The sequence below is a fragment of the Musa acuminata genome, chromosome BXJ3-4 (assembly GCF_036884655.1).
Source record: "Musa acuminata AAA Group cultivar baxijiao chromosome BXJ3-4, Cavendish_Baxijiao_AAA, whole genome shotgun sequence".
NCBI lineage: Eukaryota > Viridiplantae > Streptophyta > Magnoliopsida > Zingiberales > Musaceae > Musa > Musa acuminata.
This window is the reverse complement of record NC_088352.1, coordinates 45,155,793-45,177,923: the sequence shown is the minus strand read 5'-3', so window position 1 is coordinate 45,177,923 and position 22,131 is coordinate 45,155,793. Positions and strand designations below refer to the sequence as shown.

At 40.6% G+C, this 22,131-nt stretch overlaps 4 protein-coding genes and 1 long non-coding RNA gene across 7 annotated transcripts; all 5 read right to left on the bottom strand.

Moving 5' to 3' along the window:
• Window positions 1-410: 410 nt before the first annotated feature.
• Window positions 411-2,373, bottom strand: LOC135634983 (tubulin beta-7 chain-like). The gene is made up of 3 exons (XM_065145761.1): window positions 1,726-2,373; window positions 1,369-1,638; window positions 411-1,296 (listed from the first exon to the last, which is right to left on the bottom strand). Exons 1-3 carry the CDS (start codon window positions 2,117-2,119, stop codon window positions 620-622), a joined length of 1,341 nt encoding a protein of 446 aa, XP_065001833.1. The 5' UTR covers window positions 2,120-2,373; the 3' UTR covers window positions 411-619.
• Window positions 2,374-4,236: 1,863 nt separating this feature from the next.
• On the bottom strand, window positions 4,237-7,420 carry LOC103982674 (probable phospholipid hydroperoxide glutathione peroxidase). Its single transcript, XM_009399662.3, has 6 exons — window positions 7,241-7,420; window positions 6,657-6,733; window positions 6,418-6,479; window positions 5,005-5,123; window positions 4,636-4,803; window positions 4,237-4,519 (listed from the first exon to the last, which is right to left on the bottom strand). The coding sequence occupies exons 1-6, from the start codon at window positions 7,286-7,288 to the stop codon at window positions 4,487-4,489; spliced, it is 507 nt and encodes a 168-aa protein (XP_009397937.1). The 5' UTR covers window positions 7,289-7,420; the 3' UTR covers window positions 4,237-4,486.
• Window positions 7,421-8,357: 937 nt separating this feature from the next.
• Window positions 8,358-11,586, bottom strand: LOC103983410 (receptor-like protein EIX2). Its single transcript, XM_009400624.3, has one exon. It carries the CDS (start codon window positions 11,424-11,426, stop codon window positions 8,445-8,447), a length of 2,982 nt encoding a protein of 993 aa, XP_009398899.2. The 5' UTR covers window positions 11,427-11,586; the 3' UTR covers window positions 8,358-8,444.
• Window positions 11,587-13,325: 1,739 nt separating this feature from the next.
• LOC135636787 (uncharacterized) lies at window positions 13,326-17,035 on the bottom strand. Of its 3 annotated transcripts, none has more exons than XR_010496050.1 (4): window positions 16,843-17,035; window positions 16,097-16,365; window positions 14,586-15,661; window positions 13,326-14,439 (listed from the first exon to the last, which is right to left on the bottom strand). It is a non-coding gene; the product is annotated as an uncharacterized LOC135636787 (long non-coding RNA). The 3 variants fall into 3 exon arrangements; XR_010496051.1 differs by having other exon boundaries at window positions 16,097-16,173; window positions 16,843-17,034; XR_010496049.1 differs by having other exon boundaries at window positions 16,097-17,032.
• A 712-nt stretch (window positions 17,036-17,747) lies between these two features.
• LOC135636786 (receptor-like protein EIX2) lies at window positions 17,748-21,544 on the bottom strand. The gene has a single exon (XM_065148826.1). The coding sequence runs from the start codon at window positions 21,533-21,535 to the stop codon at window positions 18,638-18,640; it is 2,898 nt and encodes a 965-aa protein (XP_065004898.1). The 5' UTR covers window positions 21,536-21,544; the 3' UTR covers window positions 17,748-18,637.
• Window positions 21,545-22,131: the final 587 nt, after the last annotated feature.

Here is a 22,131-nt window from a genome sequence, read left to right as displayed (position 1 = left end):
CTGCATCTCCATCTCAGAGGCTTTGGGCAAAATCACTGGACGAATCTTGATTTCTTAAGTTGCATGGATGTTATCAGTGGATGACACAAAACGGAAAGAGGATTGGTATATCATATAGATGGATATCAAGCTCTTGAAACATTGTAGTGCAGCTGACGATTCTGATGCACAAGAAACTATACAAATGGTTTCTGAATCTGAAATAAGTCTTACTGCATAAACAATGAAGGAATGTTCTTTGGGGAAGTGTATATGAATTAGTGAAGTGTGGGCAGTCGATCTCAAGGCATGAAGGCCATGGACAGATGAAAAAATGTTGAGCTGCCGTGAGTGTTCGGCTATCCATGAGCATTAGTATTCGGTGATGTTTCACATCAATCAGAGTTCGCCACCCAAATCGAACAGCATAGTGAACTATTAATAATATATTATTAATGATCACAAATTGCAAACAAAATGTAACATCAAATTATTGCATCCTTAATAGAAGCCATACAATTTATACTTATATATGGGCAATAATCAACGCGCAGAGAGATTGACGACAAAAAGAGACCAACAAAGGCCATCACACACTGCAAGAAATAAAGATGAGGAAGCCGCATGCGATCGATTGTATCTAATTCTCCTCGGCCTCGTCGCCGTACTCTTCCTCCTCCTCCTCATCGTCGGCCATGGCGTCCTGGTACTGCTGGTACTCGGACACGAGGTCGTTCATGTTGCTCTCGGCCTCGGTGAACTCCATCTCGTCCATGCCTTCCCCGGTGTACCAGTGCAGGAAAGCCTTGCGGCGAAACATGACGGTGAATTGCTCCGACACGCGCTTGAACATTTCCTGGATGGAGGTGGAGTTGCCCATGAAGGTGGCGGACATGGAGAGGCCGGTGGGAGGGATGTCGCACACGCTGGACTTGACGTTGTTGGGGATCCACTCCACGAAGTAGGAGGTGTTCTTGTTCTGCACCGCGATCATCTGCTCGTCCACCTCCTTGGTGCTCATCTTGCCGCGGAACATGGCGGAGGCGGTGAGGTAGCGGCCGTGGCGTGGGTCGGCGGCGCACATCATGTTCTTGGCATCCCACATCTGCTGGGTGAGCTCCGGGATGGTGAGCGCCCGGTACTGCTGCGACCCGCGCGACGTCAGCGGCGTGAAGCCCACCATGAAGAAGTGCAGGCGGGGGAAGGGGATGAGGTTGACGGCCAGCTTACGCAGATCGGAGTTGAGCTGCCCCGGGAAGCGGAGGCAGCACGTCACCCCGCTCATGGTGGTGGAGATGAGGTGATTCAGGTCCCCAACTGCGTACACATGTACAACCAGCATCATTTCTAAGCACCGGAGGACTTGCTTGGGGTGAGGCTAACACTTACAGCTGGGGTTGGTGAGCTTGAGCGTCCGGAAGCAGATGTCATACAGAGCCTCGTTGTCGAGCACCATGCATTCGTCGGCGTTCTCCACCAGCTGATGCACCGACAGCGTCGCGTTGTACGGCTCCACAACCGTGTCCGACACCTTGGGCGACGGGAACACTGAGAACGTAAGCATCATCCGGTCCGGGTACTCCTCCCGGATCTTGGATATCAGCAGCGTCCCCATCCCCGACCCCGTCCCTCCTCCCAGCGAGTGGCAAACCTGAAACCCTGTCACCACAACCACCACCACCACCATGCAGCATCGGAATTCACGTACGTGGCAATCGAATCGTTGCTATGTGTCTGTATACATACCTTGGAGGCAGTCGCAGTTCTCGGCCTCCTTACGGACCACGTCAAGGACCGCGTCGATGAGCTCGGCGCCCTCGGTATAGTGCCCCTTGGCCCAGTTGTTGCCGGCCCCATTCTGGCCGAAGACGAAGTTGTCGGGGCGGAAGAGCTGGCCGTAAGGCCCGGTGCGCAGCGCGTCCATGGTTCCCGGCTCCAGATCCATGAGCACTGCCCGCGGCACGTACCTGCCGCCGCTGGCCTCGTTGTAGTACACGTTCACCCGCTCCAGCTGCAGGCGGGAGTCGCCCACGTAGTCACCCTTGGGGTCGATGCCGTGCTCGTCGGACACCACCTCCCAGAACTTGCCGCCTATCTGGTTCCCGCATTGGCCGGCTTGGACGTGCAGGATCTCCCTCATGGTTGTTGATCTCGAAGCTGATGCCTGATATGGAGCAGAAGAATCGACGTACGAAGAATAGGAAAGATTGATGAAGGAAATGGAAGAGACTGATATATAAAAAGGGAATGTGGGGATTAAGGCATGGAGAAGAAGGATACAGAGATAGATAGATAGAGAGAGATGAGAGAGGTGGGGAGAAAACCAAGGAGAGGGGCAATGGAAGCTTGCAAGCAGCTCTGAGATGGCTGTGAGCTTTTGTAGATGGGGGAGGACAAGTTGATTGGGGGATATTATTAGGGAGGGAGGAACAAATGGTCGGTAGACAGAGAAGTGGAAAATGGCTGGATGTGGGGTTGGATTGAGTTTAAATGCAAATTTAGCTCAATCCTAATGTATTCCTTTGGCCATGAAATGATCATTGTGATGCAACAAAGTGTACAACTACTAGGATTTGATATAAGCCAAGAGTACACAGTGTGGCATGTTATGCCTGCAAAATATATTTGGTGGATGACATGATTAGGCTGCTCCATATGAACCCCAATGTCACAAACACCATACTTTACACAGCCAATAGAAACATGGCAGGTGAACACTCTTCTCTAATTTGAGTACATGACATGAACAATGTGGCTCAGTCTGTCATCCTCATTTGCCACACAATATGCTAAGTTGGAGAGAGTTGTTGAGATGTTATGGTCTGCTGGTCCAAATCAGTAGTTCACAGAGCAATGTAGGATTAGATGTTTTGCCTTCTTAGATATGTAAGATGAGGTGGAATTCGACAAAGTGTGAGATACTAATAGTGACATATTGAAATCAAAAGTCTAGATTGTGTGTAAACTAATCCAACAATGAAAGCAAGTGTGCACCACACGAGACAAGTAGTCTCCGAGTCCTTCTCATCATCGATCGAATGACTGTTCCACGGAGGAAACAACCTCCCAAGTCCACTTGCAGATCAAACATGATGGCATTCATTTCAGCTACTTGGGAACACAGTAGCAAACTGGATCTTTCTCCCAACCCCAAAGAGCTTCCGGGAAGCAGATCAGCACTGGAATAGCTGTGCGGAGAAGGACAGGTTGGCTGTCGATTGTTATTGGAGCCAAACACTCCAATGATTGATGAGGACTTCACTGGAATGGGGCAGCTTCCTCCTTGCGGCATTTATTTGGGAGGCGTCCGAAACCAGCTGTTTGATGATCATGGAGACAGGAGAAAGGTAGAAGCAGACATGGAGTGCTTCCCTCGGCTCGCATGGTGTGGCTCAGAAACGAACGCAGCTGTGTTTGCTGAAAGGAACACTGAACTATCTCAGCACAAGATGGAGCTGTTCACTGATCTAATCATCGTTCCCAATCCAACAAAGATGCTCCGGTTTCTTCTTCTTGCCGTCTCTCGTAAAGAGAGTTAATACATATATAGACTAATCTCCACAAAGTATGAACTCCGGAAGTAATCGTTAGCCATTAAGATATTTGTAGTCGGTGAGACAAAAATGAAGCGACTCCCATGGAAGCAATGTATTTTTAAGATCACACTAGAAATGTGACACTCTTCAAGTTTGGATTTACGTCAGATGTGGATATATTATCATTAACTTGAGCTTATGTATTATGGATCAATGAGTTAGTTATATTAAACATAATCATGACAGATTATATCATACAAACTGAGCATCAAACATATTAGGGTTTGATCTTAATTTATGTTGAGCTTTTTAACAAGAATGTCAACTCTTAAATGAGAAAAATTTTAGGTTTAATTCAAAGCCCCAATTGAATTAGTCTATAGCCTTAATTCATTACTAATATTTATCCCATTAGACCAGATTGTAATTATATAAAATAGTAGTTGATTGCTAATACAATTATAAGTGATTAATTAGATATAAATAATATTATGATTATTTTCCTCAGCTAATTAAATAAAAACAATTTCAAGTTAACAAAGTTTTTTTATCAAGAAAGTAACAAATTGGTGTCTATTCTATCTTTAATCGAGAGGAGATCTATTCAAGTGAAAAAATAACTCACAGATGGAACTCAGTAGATCATTGTGATAAATCTAAATATACTGCTCCAAATATCACAAGCTTCAAACTCCAGTGAGATTACAGGATGCTCAGCAGATCAATCAAGAGCCATATGATAAACCACAGAAGAATTATAAGAGAGCTATCACATGTTTATCATAAACCTCTCCACCAACATACCAAGAGAAGTTATCAAGTACACGAATGAACACTGTGTTTGTATATAGTCATGCAGTTACTAATTAATGTCTCTCATAATCCAGCTTACAACACTTTATTCATAGTCATATGTACTACAAATGTGTGCAAGCAAGTGCGAAGGTTCAGAGGCTACGAGCATGTGTAATTTATGAAAGCCCCAAAAGCTTCTTGATATCCTTCTGCAAAGTTAAATAGATAAATCGTTAGATGATGGTATATTGTTGGCACCATCGAGTATATCGAACATGGTTTGACAAAGGGCATGAGGGTTGAGGCGAGGTAGCTTTGGGTTTACCTCGATGCTCAGAGGGGATGTGGTTGGGGCATAGCGATCTACCACGCGGCCATCCTTGTCCACCAAGAACTTGGTGAAGTTCCACTTGATGCCATCCCCAAAAATGCCACCTTTGCTCGACTTCAAGAACTTATATATGGGTGTGGCATTTTGACCATTCACATCGACCTACAGAAGAAAATAAATTACAACTAGAAAGTCAAGCGACCCAGTTGGTTTCTCTCAAACATAATGATATGATAAATAAATAAATTTATATGGGGGTAAACACAGCTCAAGAATGGTCTAGCTGTGAAATTCACCTACAGAAGATTTTTGAAGGGATGAACCGAGAAATTAAGAAAATGGAAAAAAAAAGCAATAATTTACCTTGTCAAATATCGGATATTCAGCTTTGAAACGAGTGCAAGCAAACTCAACAATCTCCTCATTGCTTCCTGGTTCTTGCCCAGCAAATTGGTTGCATGGAAAAGCCAGAATCTCAAAATCTGTGCCATGTAATCAATCAAGGTAGAAGAAATATGAGAACAAAAAATTTCATGACTGCATAAATTTGGCTCTCCTTTCTAGATAAAATTACTTCATGATGAATAGTGATTAAAAGAACAGGCAAAGAGATTTATGCCCCTCAATTTTATTTCATATGCTTCTCGTGGACAATTATGGGTGTCAAAAGCTGCAATTTTGAATTGCAGAATTTAACTAAATCATCTTAATAATAAACAAAAGCCTGTTTTAGAAGATGAAGTTAACTTGTAGAGATGAAGTTAACCTAGTAACACAAAACGCCGTTGGTGTATTGTAGAGACTCGTGCTAATCCCAGGTTTACAAAGTCTCAAATGAAATCAGGAGTATTAAAGTTTCTAAAGAACAACAAATGCACATGATTTTATTAATAAATAAAGATCAATTTGATTGCCATTTGGTGTCCAACGCCACCCTTAAAATGTTCTCTTAATGCTAAGATGCTGTGTGATAATACCAATCCCTTCAAGCAAAGTGAATAATGGTGCAAATAAATATTCTGCAACAAGTACATAAACTAAAATATGATATCCAAAGATAAACATATCCTTGAAAATATTATTACTTCACCACGAATCTGTCTTTTCACCACCAATCAACGATTAACTTGTTCACTAAAAAATGTCAATTAAATCCTTCTTTCTTGCTCTCACTGCTGTCCCATTTGCTCCCTTTTCATAGAAAAAAATCTACAGCCACTGAGCCATAATTTGTTCACTATTAATTAGTTTGCCATGGTCTTTCAATTGACACCATAGTCCAAGTTGCATAATAATTGAGACAAATCCTGCTCTTAAAAAAAATTGAAATACAACATATAAGACTCCTGAAGCCTCTAGTAATAAAGAAGTATCATGAAAATATTGGCCAAATAGGTCTCAGCTTATCTTATAACTAGTGAATCAACATAAAGAATCATATTCTTTTTATGATTGGTTCATGAATGAACAGATGCCAAAAACGAAAAAAGTACTAAGGCTAGTTATTGAAGAAGTCTCTTCCCAGTTATTGTGATGGAGAAAGTGCCAATTCAAAAGGAACGGATTCAAATTGATGACACAACATGGATCGGGATTATAAATTCCTCCAATTTTCATCTATTGAATAGTATTAAGTACTCTTGGAAAGTTTGTTGAAAATTGTCAAGTATCAAATATTTCTTTAACAAGATCTGATCATAAGGTATTAAATGGAAAGAACAGGGTTGTCCTGATTACAAAAACCAAAATAAGCCAATTGAGGTCAGAATTGCATACCTTTGTCCTTGTACTTCTCATATAGCTGAGTCAGTTCCTTGTAGTTTGAGTTAGTCAGCCCACTAACACAGGTAAGAGATTTAGATAAGAACAAGGACAGATACATTATCAATATATTTTAAAATTTAAGAAAGTGAACAATGTTGAGAAATTGTAACAATCTCAGACAATCAAAACCTTCTAACATATGTTACTCTGTAACTCGAAGAACAGAAACAAACTTAATAGAGCTGCAGTACCATTGAGATGCAACATTGACAATCAGCAAGACCTTCCCTTTGTAAATGCTAAGATCCACATCATTTCCCCTGGCATCCTGCATCGGAATCCATACAACACATGATCATCATCATCAATCATCACCACCCACACTCGCAGAGAAAAAGTTTTCTTCCTCCACACTCCTTCAAGAATTCGTTCCGAACAAGAAACCAATGACCATCAAAAACTACATCAAGTTGCATATAATCACAAAAGATTAAAGATGTTCCGAGAATCGACAACCACGGTAAACTCGATCCATCCCTAGAACCAAGAACAATCACAAAGAAAGACCTAATCACAAGAAATCCACAACTACAGGGCAGTGGATCTTCAAAAATAAACCTCCTTGCCGACTCCGGAAGACAAATTAAAACAAAACCAACGATAAAAACAACCAATCCCTTGTCAAAATCCCATCTTTCGAGCAATCCTCCAAATCGAACAGCCGACTCAGTCTAAAAAATCGATCTTCGAAAGGAGCCACCATCAGCACACTAAAAAGACAAGGAAACGGAGCACACGATGACGACAGAAAACATAAACCCCGTGGGCCACCAACCTTGACGGTGAAGTCATGGATGGATCCGGCGGGCTTGGAGGAAGACATATCAGGCGCGAATCCGGAGATCTAGAAAAGGCGAAGAAGCGACGCGGAAGAGAAAACGAGCAGCAGCGGCAGAAAAGGGACAGAATATGCAGAGGACACACGGCTTTGGTAATCGAGTGCTGCGTATGATTGACGCTTTTCTCTTGGGGTTTTTATTTATTGGGTAATGCAAACAGAAAAAAGAGGGGCCCCATTTGAACTTGGCCTTTGATTGGCGCTGATCGTTTCCAAAACAACACCAAAATGAAAGAAAGACAACTGTTGACACTCAAAACCATATTAATAGTCTTCTTATGCCATACCTTTTCAACAATAGCAACAACAACAACAAAGCATATGACATCTCACATGAATTTTGAAGGTGGCCATAAATGGATCATTCTTGCGTGCATCCAACAACAAAGCATATGACATCTCACATCAACTGAAAAGATCTGAGCATGAGATGCAAGAAGATCATGCAGCTGCACATCTGGTGGACTTGAGCTTATGATGCATCCAATTTGTATTTGATTGATGAAGACAAGAATCTCAAACGAGAGGATCATTACATGAGTAGATCATAAACAAGAGTAATGTATAATATAAAACACCTATGCATAAGTTCATTAAGAGTCAAATTAATCGAATAAGATGGCCAAATCTTTTACAGCAGAGCTTGTGATTGCAATTGTGTCAGTCTTGCCGCGTAATAGTTGGGAAGAACAAGACATGCAAATGCATATTTGATGAAAGTAGATACCATAAATTTGGGAAAATAGAGGATGAAAGCACATACTATAAACTGAGAAAAAAAAGGGATCTTTTTAACTTCTGATTTGGACATCAAAAGAAAAGGAAAGAAAATAATACCATAAATTCTATCTATATCTTCGTAAAAGTTTTAACCTCCTTTCATTTCTGTCAAACTGAACAACTAAAAAAAGGGGTGTCTATTTTGGAAAAACTAATTAGAAGGTGCAAGCTTTCTGGCAATCCCCAGAATTAGAACACTTCGTATGGTACTGAGATCTTGACAGAAATGATCAAAATTGAGAGTGCATGACTTACTTGTATACAAGTCCAAAAGTATTCAGAAGAAGAAAATTTATTCAAGCTGATGATATGATATTAATGAGATGAACTCTCATACAGCAGATATTGATGTTCAAATTTATCATTCTTGCTGGGAACAACAACGTTTTCTGATCCTAGAAACTTTCAGTAAGGTAAACATATATACTTTGTCAAGCATGTTGTCTATAAAACGAAAGTAGTAAAGATTCCAATTCTTGTTAAGTATTAAGGTACCCCAGACTGCCCAGAAACCAACAACAAATCCTGGTGCCATGCTCGTGTACAACCATATCATCTCATTCTCATCTCTATCATCTGCATTATTTTGACCTTGTGTTGTCTCACTGTCTTTGCAACTTTGATTCAGAGGAAACCCACAAAGACCAGGATTGCCAATATAGATAGATGGATCAGTGAAGGTCAGAAGTTGATTACCAAGAGGAATTTCCCCTGACAAGTTGTTGTATGAGAGGTTCAAGTGAGCCAAATAAGTCAGGGCAGCGAGGCCAGAAGGAATTGTGCCGGAAAAGTTGTTCCTCGACAAGTCAAGGGACTCCAACTGTTGTAATTTACTTATATTTTCGATGATTTCTCCAGTGAAATGATTTCCAGATAAATTTAAACTGAATAAGCCAGAAAGACTTACGAGTTCTTCGAGTACTTCTCCAAATAAGTTATTATCCGAGAGGTCCAAAATATTCATAAACGAAACTGACTCATCGTAGGAGTAAGTGTTTCCTTTAGTTGTAATAAACATATGCTCCTTATATCCAATTTGACCTGCGGTCCAACTTAAAAACTTTCCAATAACTTTCATGGCAGTAAAATTTCCAAAGCTCCTTGGAATAATTCCCGATAGCTCATTATCTGCAAGGTCGAGAAATTGGAGAGAACTCAATCTTGAAAGATTTGGAGGAATATCTCCGACCAACATATTTGATCGTAGATTGAGGAACCTCAGACTAGTTAAACTTTCGCCAATCCAAGTTGGAATTTCACCTTTCAAATCATTATGTCCAGCATCAAGAATGACTAATTTCGTACAATCTTTCAAGGACAGGGGCAACTCTTCGTATAGACTATTATTGTTCAAGTCCAACGACTGAAGTGATACTATGGAACATATTGACTCAGGAATAACTCCAGATATGTTGTTGCTTGAAAAATCTATAATTATAATACTTAAAGAATTATTCCAACAATTGGGGAGCACTCCTGATAACGTATTTTTTGAAAGATCAAGAACCTGTAAGGCCTGTAGTTGGCATATAGAGAAGGGAATTTCACCACTTAAATTGTTTTCTGAAAGCGATAAATATAAGAGGTAAGGCATATTCATGATGTCAAGTGAAATTGTTCCCGAGAATGAATTATTTGACAAATCTAAAAAATACATTCTAGGAGGAAAATATGGAAGAGGACCCTCGAAGTAGTTTGAGCTTAAATCCAACCAGCCGAGATTATTTAAATGCAATAAATTGGGTACGTGGCCACTGATCTGATTGCCGGAGACACTCACGTACTCTGCTGTGGAAATTAAGCTCCAAAACCAGTTTGGCATAGCATCAATAATACCAGCATTAGACATATCAATTTCGAAAATATTTATTTGCGACTGGAGCCATGCAGGGAACTCAGGACCCTGTTTGCAAGAGTCCATCCGAAGGGATTCTAGCTGGAAGGGAGGAATCCAATTGCTCTTGACCTTCAGAGCCAAGGAGTTGGACGACAAAGTTAAGTCTTTCAATTCCGTGAGGTTTCCAAAATGCGCCTCAGAGATTACACCCTCCAAATTGTTGTACCCAAGGTCCAAAGAAACTAGTTGAGACAGCCACCCCACGCTTTCTGGTATTGTTTCGTTCAATTGATTTTGACCAAGAAAGAGCTCTTGGAGTGATGCTAGTTGTCCAAGTGACAAAGGAATAGGACCAGAAATCAGATTCCACCCCAAATTGAGTACTTTAAGCTTCCTGAGTTGGAATAACCATTCAGGCAACTGCCCACTAATATTCGTGCCGGATAAGTCCAGACTCTCTAAGCTCATCTTGACGCAACCAGAAAAACTTTCATCGAGTCCTAACAAATCTTGGCTGATATTGATGCCTGGCAATATTAAATTCTGCAACTTGCACAGATTTTTGAAGGAAGTGGGTATTCCTCCTTGAAGAGGATTGAAAGCTAAATTAAGTTCCTTGAGGGAAGCCAAGTTACCAAAGGTCGGTGGAATATTACCCTGAAGGTCGTTCTCACTGAGATCAAGGTGCTCAAGGCCACTTATGTTGGATAACCAAGAGGGTATCGTAGAGTCAATGAGATTATCCGACAAATCAAGAACAGACAGTGATGTAAAGTTCACATGTGGAAGAGAAAAGGGAACACTTCCAATTTCACAGAGAGGTAAGTATATCTCCAGAATAGAAGGAAGCATGTTCAGAGCTTCCAGCCAGTGAGTACCATTTTGAAACTTAACACTCTTCAGGTTGAGATGCTTTAGAGAAGAAAGGTGAGAAATCCAGAGTGCATCACCAATGCTAAATTCACGGACCGGAACCACAAAATTGGGATCCAAGTCATTGTATAAGTCTAGATACTGCAGATTGGAGAGATTTCCCAGCTGGTGAGGCAGGAGTCCACCCAATCCAGCTCTGGAGAGGTTAAGATATTGGAGTTGATGGAATGACCCCATGAATTCTGGAATATTAATGCCTCCAAAATCGTTCATGCTTAGGTCCAGGTACTTCAGGTGTTTCAGACCAAGTAAAGAAGGCCTCAACTCACCTCCTAAGGTCCAGTTGTTGTATGGCTCGTCACCAAAATCAGAGAAAGGATGCGGATTGTGGAGGTCCAGCTTGACGACATGCCCAGTATGATTGCTGCACGTCACACCCTCCCATTTGCAGCAGTCTTCACCCACCCAAGAGGACAGCCTGTTGGTAGGATCTTTCAGGCCTCGTTTGAACTCAAGTAGAGCACTTCTTTCGGCAGGGATGCAGCCCGAGGTTAGAGCTCCGTCGCAGACGTTGGGTTGAATGCATAGGAAGGCCAATAAGTAGAAGAGAACGTAGACATTGTCTGTAGCCATGGAATGGGGTTATGGTTGCTGGTGCATCACAATGCAGGTATCAACTGGTATATAATATGGAGTGACAAGCTCTCTCTCCTCCATTCATCTGTTAGTCCATTCTTCTGTGTGGATGAGACTTAAGTCACGGTCAAGCCAGTAAGTCCACAATCCATTTTCTAGGTTGACAATGATAGAACGTGTCCATGATGTGCTACTGAGCAAATCCATTGTAATGTCTTACATGAGTCCTAGAAACTAGAAAAACAAGCATAATGGCAGCTTAATTCATTAAGCTATTTAATTAGATTTTCATATTTCTGGCACCGGTAGTGCATAGAAACTGGCAAGAAATTTGACAGAACAGGTCGAGGAATCACTACCACAATGGCAGATGGTCCATATATATGATGTGATCATTCTACTACCAGTTCAACACTCGGTCCTACTTGCAGAAGCATGATGACCAGAATGAATGATAATATCACACTTCTAGCTACTGAAAGAGAGATATGGTGGTCCAAATTGACAATCAAAATTGCTGTCATATATAAAATTGCTGTCATATATTAAGCTCACAATTGTCACGCTATCAATGTTACACAGATATTTCTGCATAAATTATCCAAAATTTCTTTGCATGCCCTCCTAATTCTTATACCCAAAACATAGTCTTCATACTTACCACCTACGCAACATTTTTTACTTAATTATTTGGTACAATTCATTTCTAAATTACGATATCTGTGAATAATTTATATTATATTCTCGTTGATGAATTGTTTCTTGAACTCGTTCAAAATATAAAAACACATCTACGTAATATATATATATATATATATATATATATATATATATATACATATATATGCAAAATTCATAAATATTATAGTGAATCTACATGATTTGACTCTCAATGTTAAATTCAAATTTTCATCACTACTCTTTACACACACATATATCCTTCATGAAACTAATAATAATGATTAGTCTGAGTTAATTGGGCATATGCAAACGTGCGTGACATAAATACAATATTTAAGTGACATAAATTCAATTGTGACGAAAATTGTGTACATGATCATGCCGTCACAGTGGATCATCTCACACCAATACAATTATCCTAGATTACAGATAATAAAAATACGCAGCTTATCTTAAGGTTAATCATGAGAAATCTGTGGGTTGTGACAAGAGTGCATAGGGAGCTATCAAAGACATGTTTCAATCGATCAGTTGGATCTCTACTTCCAATAAATATTAAATGGGATAAGAGCGTAGACCAAGAAACCTTCAACTATTTGGTTATCTGTCAATATCATGTATTTGTTCCTCATGTCATATTGTTGTCTATCCTCAAGTCAGTCAACCATGATGCCTGATCTTGATGAGCCCCAAAGTTGGAACAGCTTTCATCTAAAAAACGAACTCTTGAAGAACCCTATCACGAGTTTTAAATGACTGGAGCATCTTCTTGAATGTGAAGGTTCTGAGAATTTCCTGAGAACTGCTAATTAGGAGAAATTAGTAGCTTTCGGACAACCATACTAAATACGAATAAGAGAGACGAGATTTGTGGCCACCAAAAAGACAGCTATCAGCAGCTGGGAAACTCTCCTGGAAATTGACATGATAATGCAACCGAGCAGAACTAGACGAAGGAAGACTTTAACAGAGCCAAGTTGCTTCCTAATACTTTCCAATTGAAAGATCAAGGAAGACTGACGATTGCAAACAAAAGCAAGTTGCTCATCTACTAATGCGACAGCAAGGTTTAATCATCTCTGAATCTTAGGTTGTGATCAGAATCTGTTGCCGCCATTCCTCTTTTGCTCATGTCCATGAATTCTAAAACTCTATCCATCTCAATTTTTTGTTTCTTTTATCTTCAAGAACTTGCTAACTTTACTCACGACAAAAGGAACAAAACGATGATCATCTTAGCCTTAAGTGAGGGAGCTTGAAACATCCCGATTAGTCCCATGTTAGAAGTGGGCAACACTAAGATAGACTTACAAAGATTTGATGGGTGTACTGTTAAAATTTTAATTGAAGTATTTTAATCAATAGTTTGAGCTTAATAAAATTGACAAACTAGTTAGCCCATCATTCCGACACTCTGAGCACTCCCTTATATGATAAAGATTCCAGGGCAGACTGAGTCAACTATGTTAGCTTCCAAAACTTCATCTTAATGGCAAAGCAGTTCTAACCACACCTTCACAGTGTGTGATTGCTCAGCTACCATCTCCTCTTCAAGTCCAGAATTCAACAAACACCTCTAGGTACATCATGCATGATGTTGTTCATGAATTTGCCCGACATATAGCAGCCGAGGAATGTTCTGTCGTGGAGCCCGGCAAAGGCTGGTTTGGCTCTGCCAGCATTCGCCATTTATCACTGTAATATGACCTATTTGATCAAAATATCTCAAACATATCACCTCGGTTAAGGGGAGAAAACAATTTATCTGAGGAAGTTTATAAATGCAAAGGCTTGCATACACTAATCCTGGTTGGCGGCTCTACGAGTTACCTGATGACCGTTCCTGATGATCTTGCCGATAGACTTCAGAGCCTACGCACTCTAAATCTAAGCAATTTGGGATTGGCTCTGCTGCCCGAATCAATCGGGGATCTGAAGCATCTGCGCTGTCTCCAACTACAGAACACAAATATCATTAGACTGCCTGAATCTGTGTCTCACCTCTACAACCTGCAAACCTTGGTACTTAGGAATTGCTATTTTCTTGAAGAGCTTCCAAAGGATACGAGGAATCTGCGCAAGTTACGGAATCTTGACCTACATCTTGATGGTAATTCAAGAATGACATTGGCGCCGGAAGGAACGCACACAAGAGGCAATTTGAGATTTATGCCACCAGATATTGGATTGTTAACTGATCTTCAAACACTTTCAAGATATATTGTGAGCACAAGGCTTCACTGTGGTTTATCTCAGTTGAGGGACTTGAACAATCTCCATGGTGATCTTCTCATTGCAAGACTTGATCTTGTTTTCAAGGCAGCAGAAGCTGTTGAAGCAAACCTCATGAGCAAGGAACACATCGACAGGCTGGAGTTGACATGGAACTACAGTAATATAACTGAAGCAGTTGCACTAAGTATTGGATATGAGGAGAAAGAATATGTTCTAAAAAATCTCAGACCTCATACGAACCTGAAAGAGCTTGGAATAGTTGGGTATGGAGGAACATCATTTCCAACTTGGGTAGGAGATCCTTCCTTCTCCAATCTAGTGACCTTATGGATCTGCAACTGTGATAATTGTTTTAACCTCCCACCACTTGGCCAATTACCGAAGCTTAAATATCTATACATAAAAGAAATGCATCGGGTGCAGCACCTTGACTGCTCATTTTGTGGCAGTAACAAGCAAAGGTTTCCATCATTGGAGAAGCTACATCTAGAAACAATGTCAGGACTGGAAGAATGGTGTGGTGCTGATGACTGTGTTTTGCCTTCTCTTCGTGAGCTTGTTATCAAGGACTGCTTTGCTCTTGACCAATTAAAGCACAAATTTCCTGCTTTGACGAAGTTGGTGATAGAAGCATCCCAAAGTTTTGCTGGCCTATCTGACTTCCCAGCACTCAAATAACTAGAAGTGAAGACTACTGATGACTGGATTTGGAGTTCCTGGTCTGTTGTTTCCTTGCTTCCCTCCCTGACTCTCAGTGGACTGCAATGGAGAACCTTTCCTTTCAATATACAAGGTTCCCATGCTTTGATCCGTCGATTGGAAATTAGTCACTGCAATCAATTGCTATCATTACCGGATGATTGGCTCCCGACCGGCCTGTTGTACTTGGCCATCAAGCACTGCCCTGAGCTCCATACTCTTCCCAAAGGACTGCCAAAACTAATAAAGTTAGAGGACTTGGCGATCGAAAACTGCAGGCATCTCATGTATTTACCAGTTAGCCTCATAAACATGGCCTCACTTGCACGTCTCGAGATCTCAGACTGTCCTGGCCTCTTGTGCTTGCCAAATGATGGTTTTCCAAGCAAACTTCAATTTTTGAGCATCAGTAACTGCCCGGAGCTCAGGCTACAATGCCTTGGGATGGGTGATCAAGGCTGGTACACTCTTCAGCACAATCTGCAGGTGTGGATAGATGGAGAACTACAAACTTCCTTGGTTCATCACTACCCTCAATTCACACAAGCACTGAATATATCAAGGTAAGCTGCACCTTAACTCTACATTCTTCATGCCCTTTAGCAGTTTTTTGTTTCCTGCAATTACATGCTCCTGTTATTATTAAATGGTCAATCACTGAATTGTACACTATGTAGCATGTGGATTTTGCAAACTGAAGTAGGCACTTCGGAATTATATATAACAGTATCAGGAGATTCATCTCATCTTTTCAAATGTAAATGCAAGTTGCATTAGCATCATCTTCTACAGGAGGATTTTCTTTACACTGGAACTCATTTTTATTTTTCTTTTTCTTTTGAGAAGTTAACAGCACCACGATATCATGAGGTCAGAGTTGAAATCTCAAGCAAGTAGATAAGAACAATGACAGAGACATTATCAATATATTTTAAAATTTAAGAAAGTGAACAATGTTGAGAAATTGTAACAATCTCAGACAATCATAACCTTCTAACATATGTTAATCTGTAACTCGAAGAACAGAAGCAAACTTAATAGAGCTGCAGTACCATTGAGATGCAACATTGACAATCAGCAAGACCTTCCCTTTGTAAATGCTAAGATCCACATCATTTCCCCTGGCATCCTGCATCGGAAGCCATACAACACATGATGATCATCATCATCAATCATCACCACCCACATTCGCAGAGAAAAAGTTTTCTTCCCCCACAAACAACAAAAACTCCTAACACTCGAGGCATCAGCACCATCAGCAGATACAATATGATGATAGTTGTCCAATCTGGGGGCTAATTGATCTGTCCATCTCATTTGACTTGACAGAACACAAAGGATTAAGTCGAGAACGATGAAGGAAAATACACTTCATTAGCTTCAAGAATTCGTTCCGAACAAGAAACCAATGACCATAAAAAACTACATCAAGTTGCATATAATCACAAAAGATTAAACATGTTCCAAAAAATCGACCACGACGGTAAACTCGATCCATCCCTAGAACCAAGAACAATAAAAAAGAAAGACCTAATCACAAGAAATTCAAAACTACAGGGCAGTGGATCTTCAAAAATAAACCTCCTTGACGACTCCGGATGACAAATTAAAACAAAACCAACGATAAAAACAACCAATCCCTTGTCAAAATCCCATCTTTCGAGCAATCCTCCAAATCGAACAGCCGACTCAGTCTAAAAAATCGATCTTCGAAAGGAGCCACCATCAGCACACTAAAAAGACAAGGAAACGGAGCACACGATGACGATAGAAAACATAAACCCCGTGGGCCACCAACCTTGACGGTGAAGTCATGGATGGATCCGGCGGGCTTGGAGGAAGACATATCAGGCGCGAATCCGGAGATCTAGAAAAGGCGGAGAAGCGACGCGGAAGAGAAAACGAGCAGCAGCGGCAGAAAAGGGACAGAATATGCAGAGGACACGGCTTTGGTAATCGAGTGCTGCGTATGATTGACGCTTTTCTCTTGGGGTTTTTAGTTATTGGGTAATGCAAACAACAAAAAGAGGGGCCCCATTTGAACTTGGCCTTTGATTGGCGCTGATCGTTCACAAAACAACACCAAAATGAAAGAAAAGACAACTGTTGACACTCAAAAACCATATAAATAGTCTTCTTATGCCACACCTTTTCAACAATAGCAACAACGACAACAAAGCATATGACATCTCACATGAATTTTTAAGGTGGCCATAAATGGATCATTCTTGCGTGCACATATCATCTTTGTCACATCGACATGCATGTGAAAGCCTCTTCGGCCCAATTCCATCAGCTGCAGCAGCATGTCCCCCGTCAATGGGAGACTCATCGACTGAAAAGATCTGAGCTTGAGATCCAAGAAGATCATGCAGCTGCACATTTGGTGGACTTGAGCTTATGATGCAACCAATATGCATTCGATTGATGAAGACAAGCATCTCAAACAAGAGGATCATTACATGAGTAGATCATATTAAACAGCCCCATCTGTTGCAACTGCAGATGCATCCGTAGCTTCTTCGGTCGGATAGTTGTAGCAATGTACAGTTTGGAGGATACAAATTTACAGTAAGACTCAACACGCAACAAGAGATCCCCTTAAAGTTCTACATGGCGCAAGAAGCATGAAGCACGAGTAACATCTCAAATACAACGAGTCTCTTGTGTATGAACCTTATTTGCTCTTTGAGAGCACCACAATTTTGAAGGTTAGAGAGCACATACTAAACCATCGCAAGCAACTCCAGTGTACATGCAATTCAGATCCAAGCTACTCCAGCTCTAAATCAGGCTGTCCTTCTAGGGCAGAATTCGCGTTATCTTGACAGTGATGACAAGTTATTCTATATCAAAATTCAGACTGCATTAATATATGAAAGCTCTTTTATGTGAGATAAATTTAATCTTTGAAGAGATTTAAAAGAAGACATACCTTTGCATGAGAGGCTCTCACCAATGTGGACCGTAGGGAGGGTTAATGATAATTTAAACCTTGATCTCTAGAAAAAAATTAGTAATGTAAAATGAAATCTGATTCTAGATATACTGACACTGGATTTACATAAACAAGAGTAGCGTATGGTAAAAACACCTGTGCATAAGTTCAATAAGAGTTAAATTAATCGAATAAGGTGGCCAAATCTTTTGCAGCCGAACTTGTGATCGCAATTGTGTCAGTCTTGGCGCGTAATGCTTGGGAAGAACAAGACATGCAAATGCATTTGATGAAAGCAGATACCATAAACTTGGGAAAATAGAGGATGAAAAAGAAAGAAAGAAAATAAAACCATAAATTCTATCTATATCTTCGTAAAAGTTTTAACCTCCTTTCATTTCTGCCAAACTGAACAACTAAAAAAGGGGTGTCTATTTTGGAAAAACTAATTAAAAGGTGCAAGCTTTCTGGCAATCCCCAGAATTAGAACACTTCGTATGGTACTGAGATCTTGACAGAAATGATCAAAATTGAGAGTGCATGACTTACTTGTATACAAGTCCAGAAGTATTCAGAAGAAGAAAATTTATTCAAGCTGATGATATGATATTAATGAGATGAACTCTCATACAGCAGATATTGATGTTCAAATTTATCATCCTTGCTGGGAACAACAACGTTTTCTGATCCTAGAAACTTTCAGTACGGTAAACACATATACTTTGTCAAGCATGTTGTCTATAAATCGGAAATAATAAAGGTTCCAATTCTTATTAAGTATTAAGGTACCCCAGACTGCCCAGAAACCAACAACAAATCCTGGTGCCATGCTCGTGTAGAACCATATCATCTCATTCTCATCTCTATCATCTGCATTATTTTGACCTTGTGTTGTCTCACTGGCTTTGCAACTTTGATTCAGAGGAAACCCACAAAGACCAGGATTGCCAATATAGATCGATGGATCAGTGAAGGTCAGAAGTTGATTACCAAGAGGAATTTCCCCTGACAAGTTGTTGTATGAGAGGTTCAAGTGAGCCAAATAAGTCAGGGCAGCGAGGCCAGAAGGAATTGTGCCAGAAAAGTTGTTCCTTGACAAGTCAAGGGACTCCAACTGTTGTAATTTACTGATATTTTCAATGATTTCTCCTGTGAAATGATTTCCAGATAAATTTAAGCTGAATAAGCCAGAAAGACTTGTGAGTTCTTCAGGTACTCCTCCAAATAAGTTATTGTCTGAGAGGTCCAAGATATTCATAAGCGAAAGTGACTCATCATAGTCTTGAGTTCGTCCTTTAGTTGTTACTAGCATCTGCTCCTTGTAACTTGTTGCATCTATCATCCAACTTGAAAACTTTCCAATAACTTTCATGGCAGTAAAATTTCCAAAGCTCCTTGGAATACTTCCCGACAACTTATTATCTGCAAGGTCGAGAAATTGGAGAGCACTTAGTTTTGAAAGATTTGGAGGAATATCTCCGTCCAACATATTTGATCGTAGATTGAGGAACCTCAGACTAGTTAAACTTTCACCGATCCAAGTTGGAATTTCACCTTTCAAATCATTATGTCCAGCATCAAGAAGGACTAATTTCGTACAATCTTTCAAGGACAAAGGCAACTCTCCAGATAAACTATTACTGCTCAAGTGCAACGACTGAAGTGATGCTATGGAACATATTGACTTAGGAATAACTCCAGATATGTTGTTGCTTGAAAAATCCATAACTACAATACTTGAAGAATTATTCCAGCAATTGGGGAGCTCTCCGGATAACATATTTTTTGAAAGATCAAGAGCCACCAAGAACGGCTGTTGGCATATAGATAACGGAATTGTGCCACTCAAATTGTTTTTTGAAAATGATAAACCTATGAGGTCCGGCATATTCATGATGATGCCAAGTGAAATTGTTCCTGAGAATGAGTTGTTTGACAAATCTAAAAATGACAATCCACGAGGAAAATATGGAAGAGGACCTTCGAAGTAGTTTGAACTTAAATCCAAATCCTCAAGGTCGTTTAAATGCAATAAATTGGGTACATGACCACCGATCTGATTGTCGGAGATACTCACGTACTTTGCTGTGGAAATTACGCTCCAAAACCAGTTTGGCATAGCGTCAATAATACCAGCATTAGATATATCAATTTCTGAAATATTTATTTGTGACTGGAGCCATGCAGGGAACTCAGGACCCTGTTTGCAAGAGTCCATCCGAAGGGAATCAAGCTGGAAGGGAGGAAGCCAATTTCTCTTCACCTTCAGAGTTAAGGAGTTGAACGATAAATATAAGTATTTCAATTCTGTGAGGTTTCCAAGATGCGCCTCAGACATTATACCCTCCAACTGATTTTGAGCAAGAGAGAGCTCTTGGAGTGATGCTAGTTGTCCAAGTGATACAGGAATAGAACCAGAAATCAGATTCGACCCCAAATAGAGTGCTTTAAGCTTCCTGAGTTGGAATAACCATTCAGGCAGCTGCCCACGAATATTCATGCCGGATAACTCTAGATGCTCTAAGCTCATCTTGATGCAACCAGAAAAAGATTCATTAAGTTCTAACAAATCTTTGCTGATATTAATGCCTGCCAATACTAATTTCTGCAGCTTGCACATATTTTTGAAGGAAGTGGGTATTCCTCCTTGAAGAGGATTGTTAGCTAAAGCAAGGCCCCTGAGGGAAGTCAAGTTAACAAAGGCTGGTGGAATACTACCCTGAAGGATGTTCGCACGGAGATTAAGGTGCTCAAGGCCGCTTATGTTGAATAACCAAGAGGGTATCGTAGAGTTAATGAAATTATGAGACAAATCAAGAACAGACAGTGATGTAAAGTTCACATGTGGAAGAGAGAGGGGAACACGTCCAATTGCACATCCAGATAAGTATATCTCCACGATAGAAGGAAGCATGTTCAGAGCTTCCAGCCAGTGAGTACCATTTTGAAACTTAACATTCTTCAGGTTGAGATGCTTTAGAGAAGAAAGGTGAGAAATCCAGAGTGCATCACCAATGCTAAATTCACGAACCGGAACCACAAAAATGAGATCCAAGTCATTGTATAAGTCTAGATACTGCAGATTGGAGAGATTTCCCAGCTGGTGAGGCAGGACTCCACCCAATCCAGCTCTGGAGAGGTTAAGATATTGGAGTTGATGGAACGAACCCATGAATTCTGGAATTTTAATGCCTCCAAAATTGTTCATGCTTAGGTCTAGGTACTTTAGGTGCTTCAGGCCAAGCAAAGAAGGCCGCAACTCACCTCCTAAGGTATCGTCAGAGAAAGGATGCGGACTGTGGAGGTCCAGCTTGACGACATGCCCAGTGTGATTGCTGCAAGTCACACCCTCCCATTTGCAGCAGTCTTCACTCACCCAAGAGGACAGCCTGTTGGTAGGATCTTCCAGGCCTCGTTTGAACTCAAGTAGAGCACTTCTTTCGGCAGGGATGCAGCCTGAGGTTAGAGCTCCGTCGCAGATGTTGGGTGTTATCAGTTGAATCCATATGAAGGCCGATAAGAAGAAGGGAATATAGACATTGTCCGTAGCCATGGAATGGGGTTGCGGTTGCCGGTGCATCATAATGCAGGTATCGACTTGTATATAATACGGAGTGACATGATTTCTCACCTCCATTCATCTGTTAGTCAATTCTTCTGTGTGACTGACCATTAAGTCAAGGTCAAGTCAGTCAACAATCCATTTTCTAGGTTGACAATGATAGAACGTGTCCATGATGTTCTAGTGAGCAAATCCATTGTCATATACTTGTAATGTCTAAAATGAGTCCTAGAAACTAGAAAAACAACCATAATGGCAGCTTAATTCGTTAAGCTATTTAATTAGATTTTCATATTTCTGGCTCCGGTGGTGCATAGAAACTGGCAAGAAATTTGACAGAACAGGTCGATTTGCCTTTTTGCATACACCTGAAAACAATTATTACCACAACCATGATTCCATCTATTGGGAGGAAAATTGTATACATGATCACAGCTTATCTTAAGATTGATCATGAGAAATCTACGGTCGACAGCTTGCAATACACAAAATATTATTATCATGCCCTGTTTGGATCATCCTCCATTAGTCTGAAACTACTCAACCGACGGATTCAAAGACTAGACCAAGAAACCTTCAACAATTAG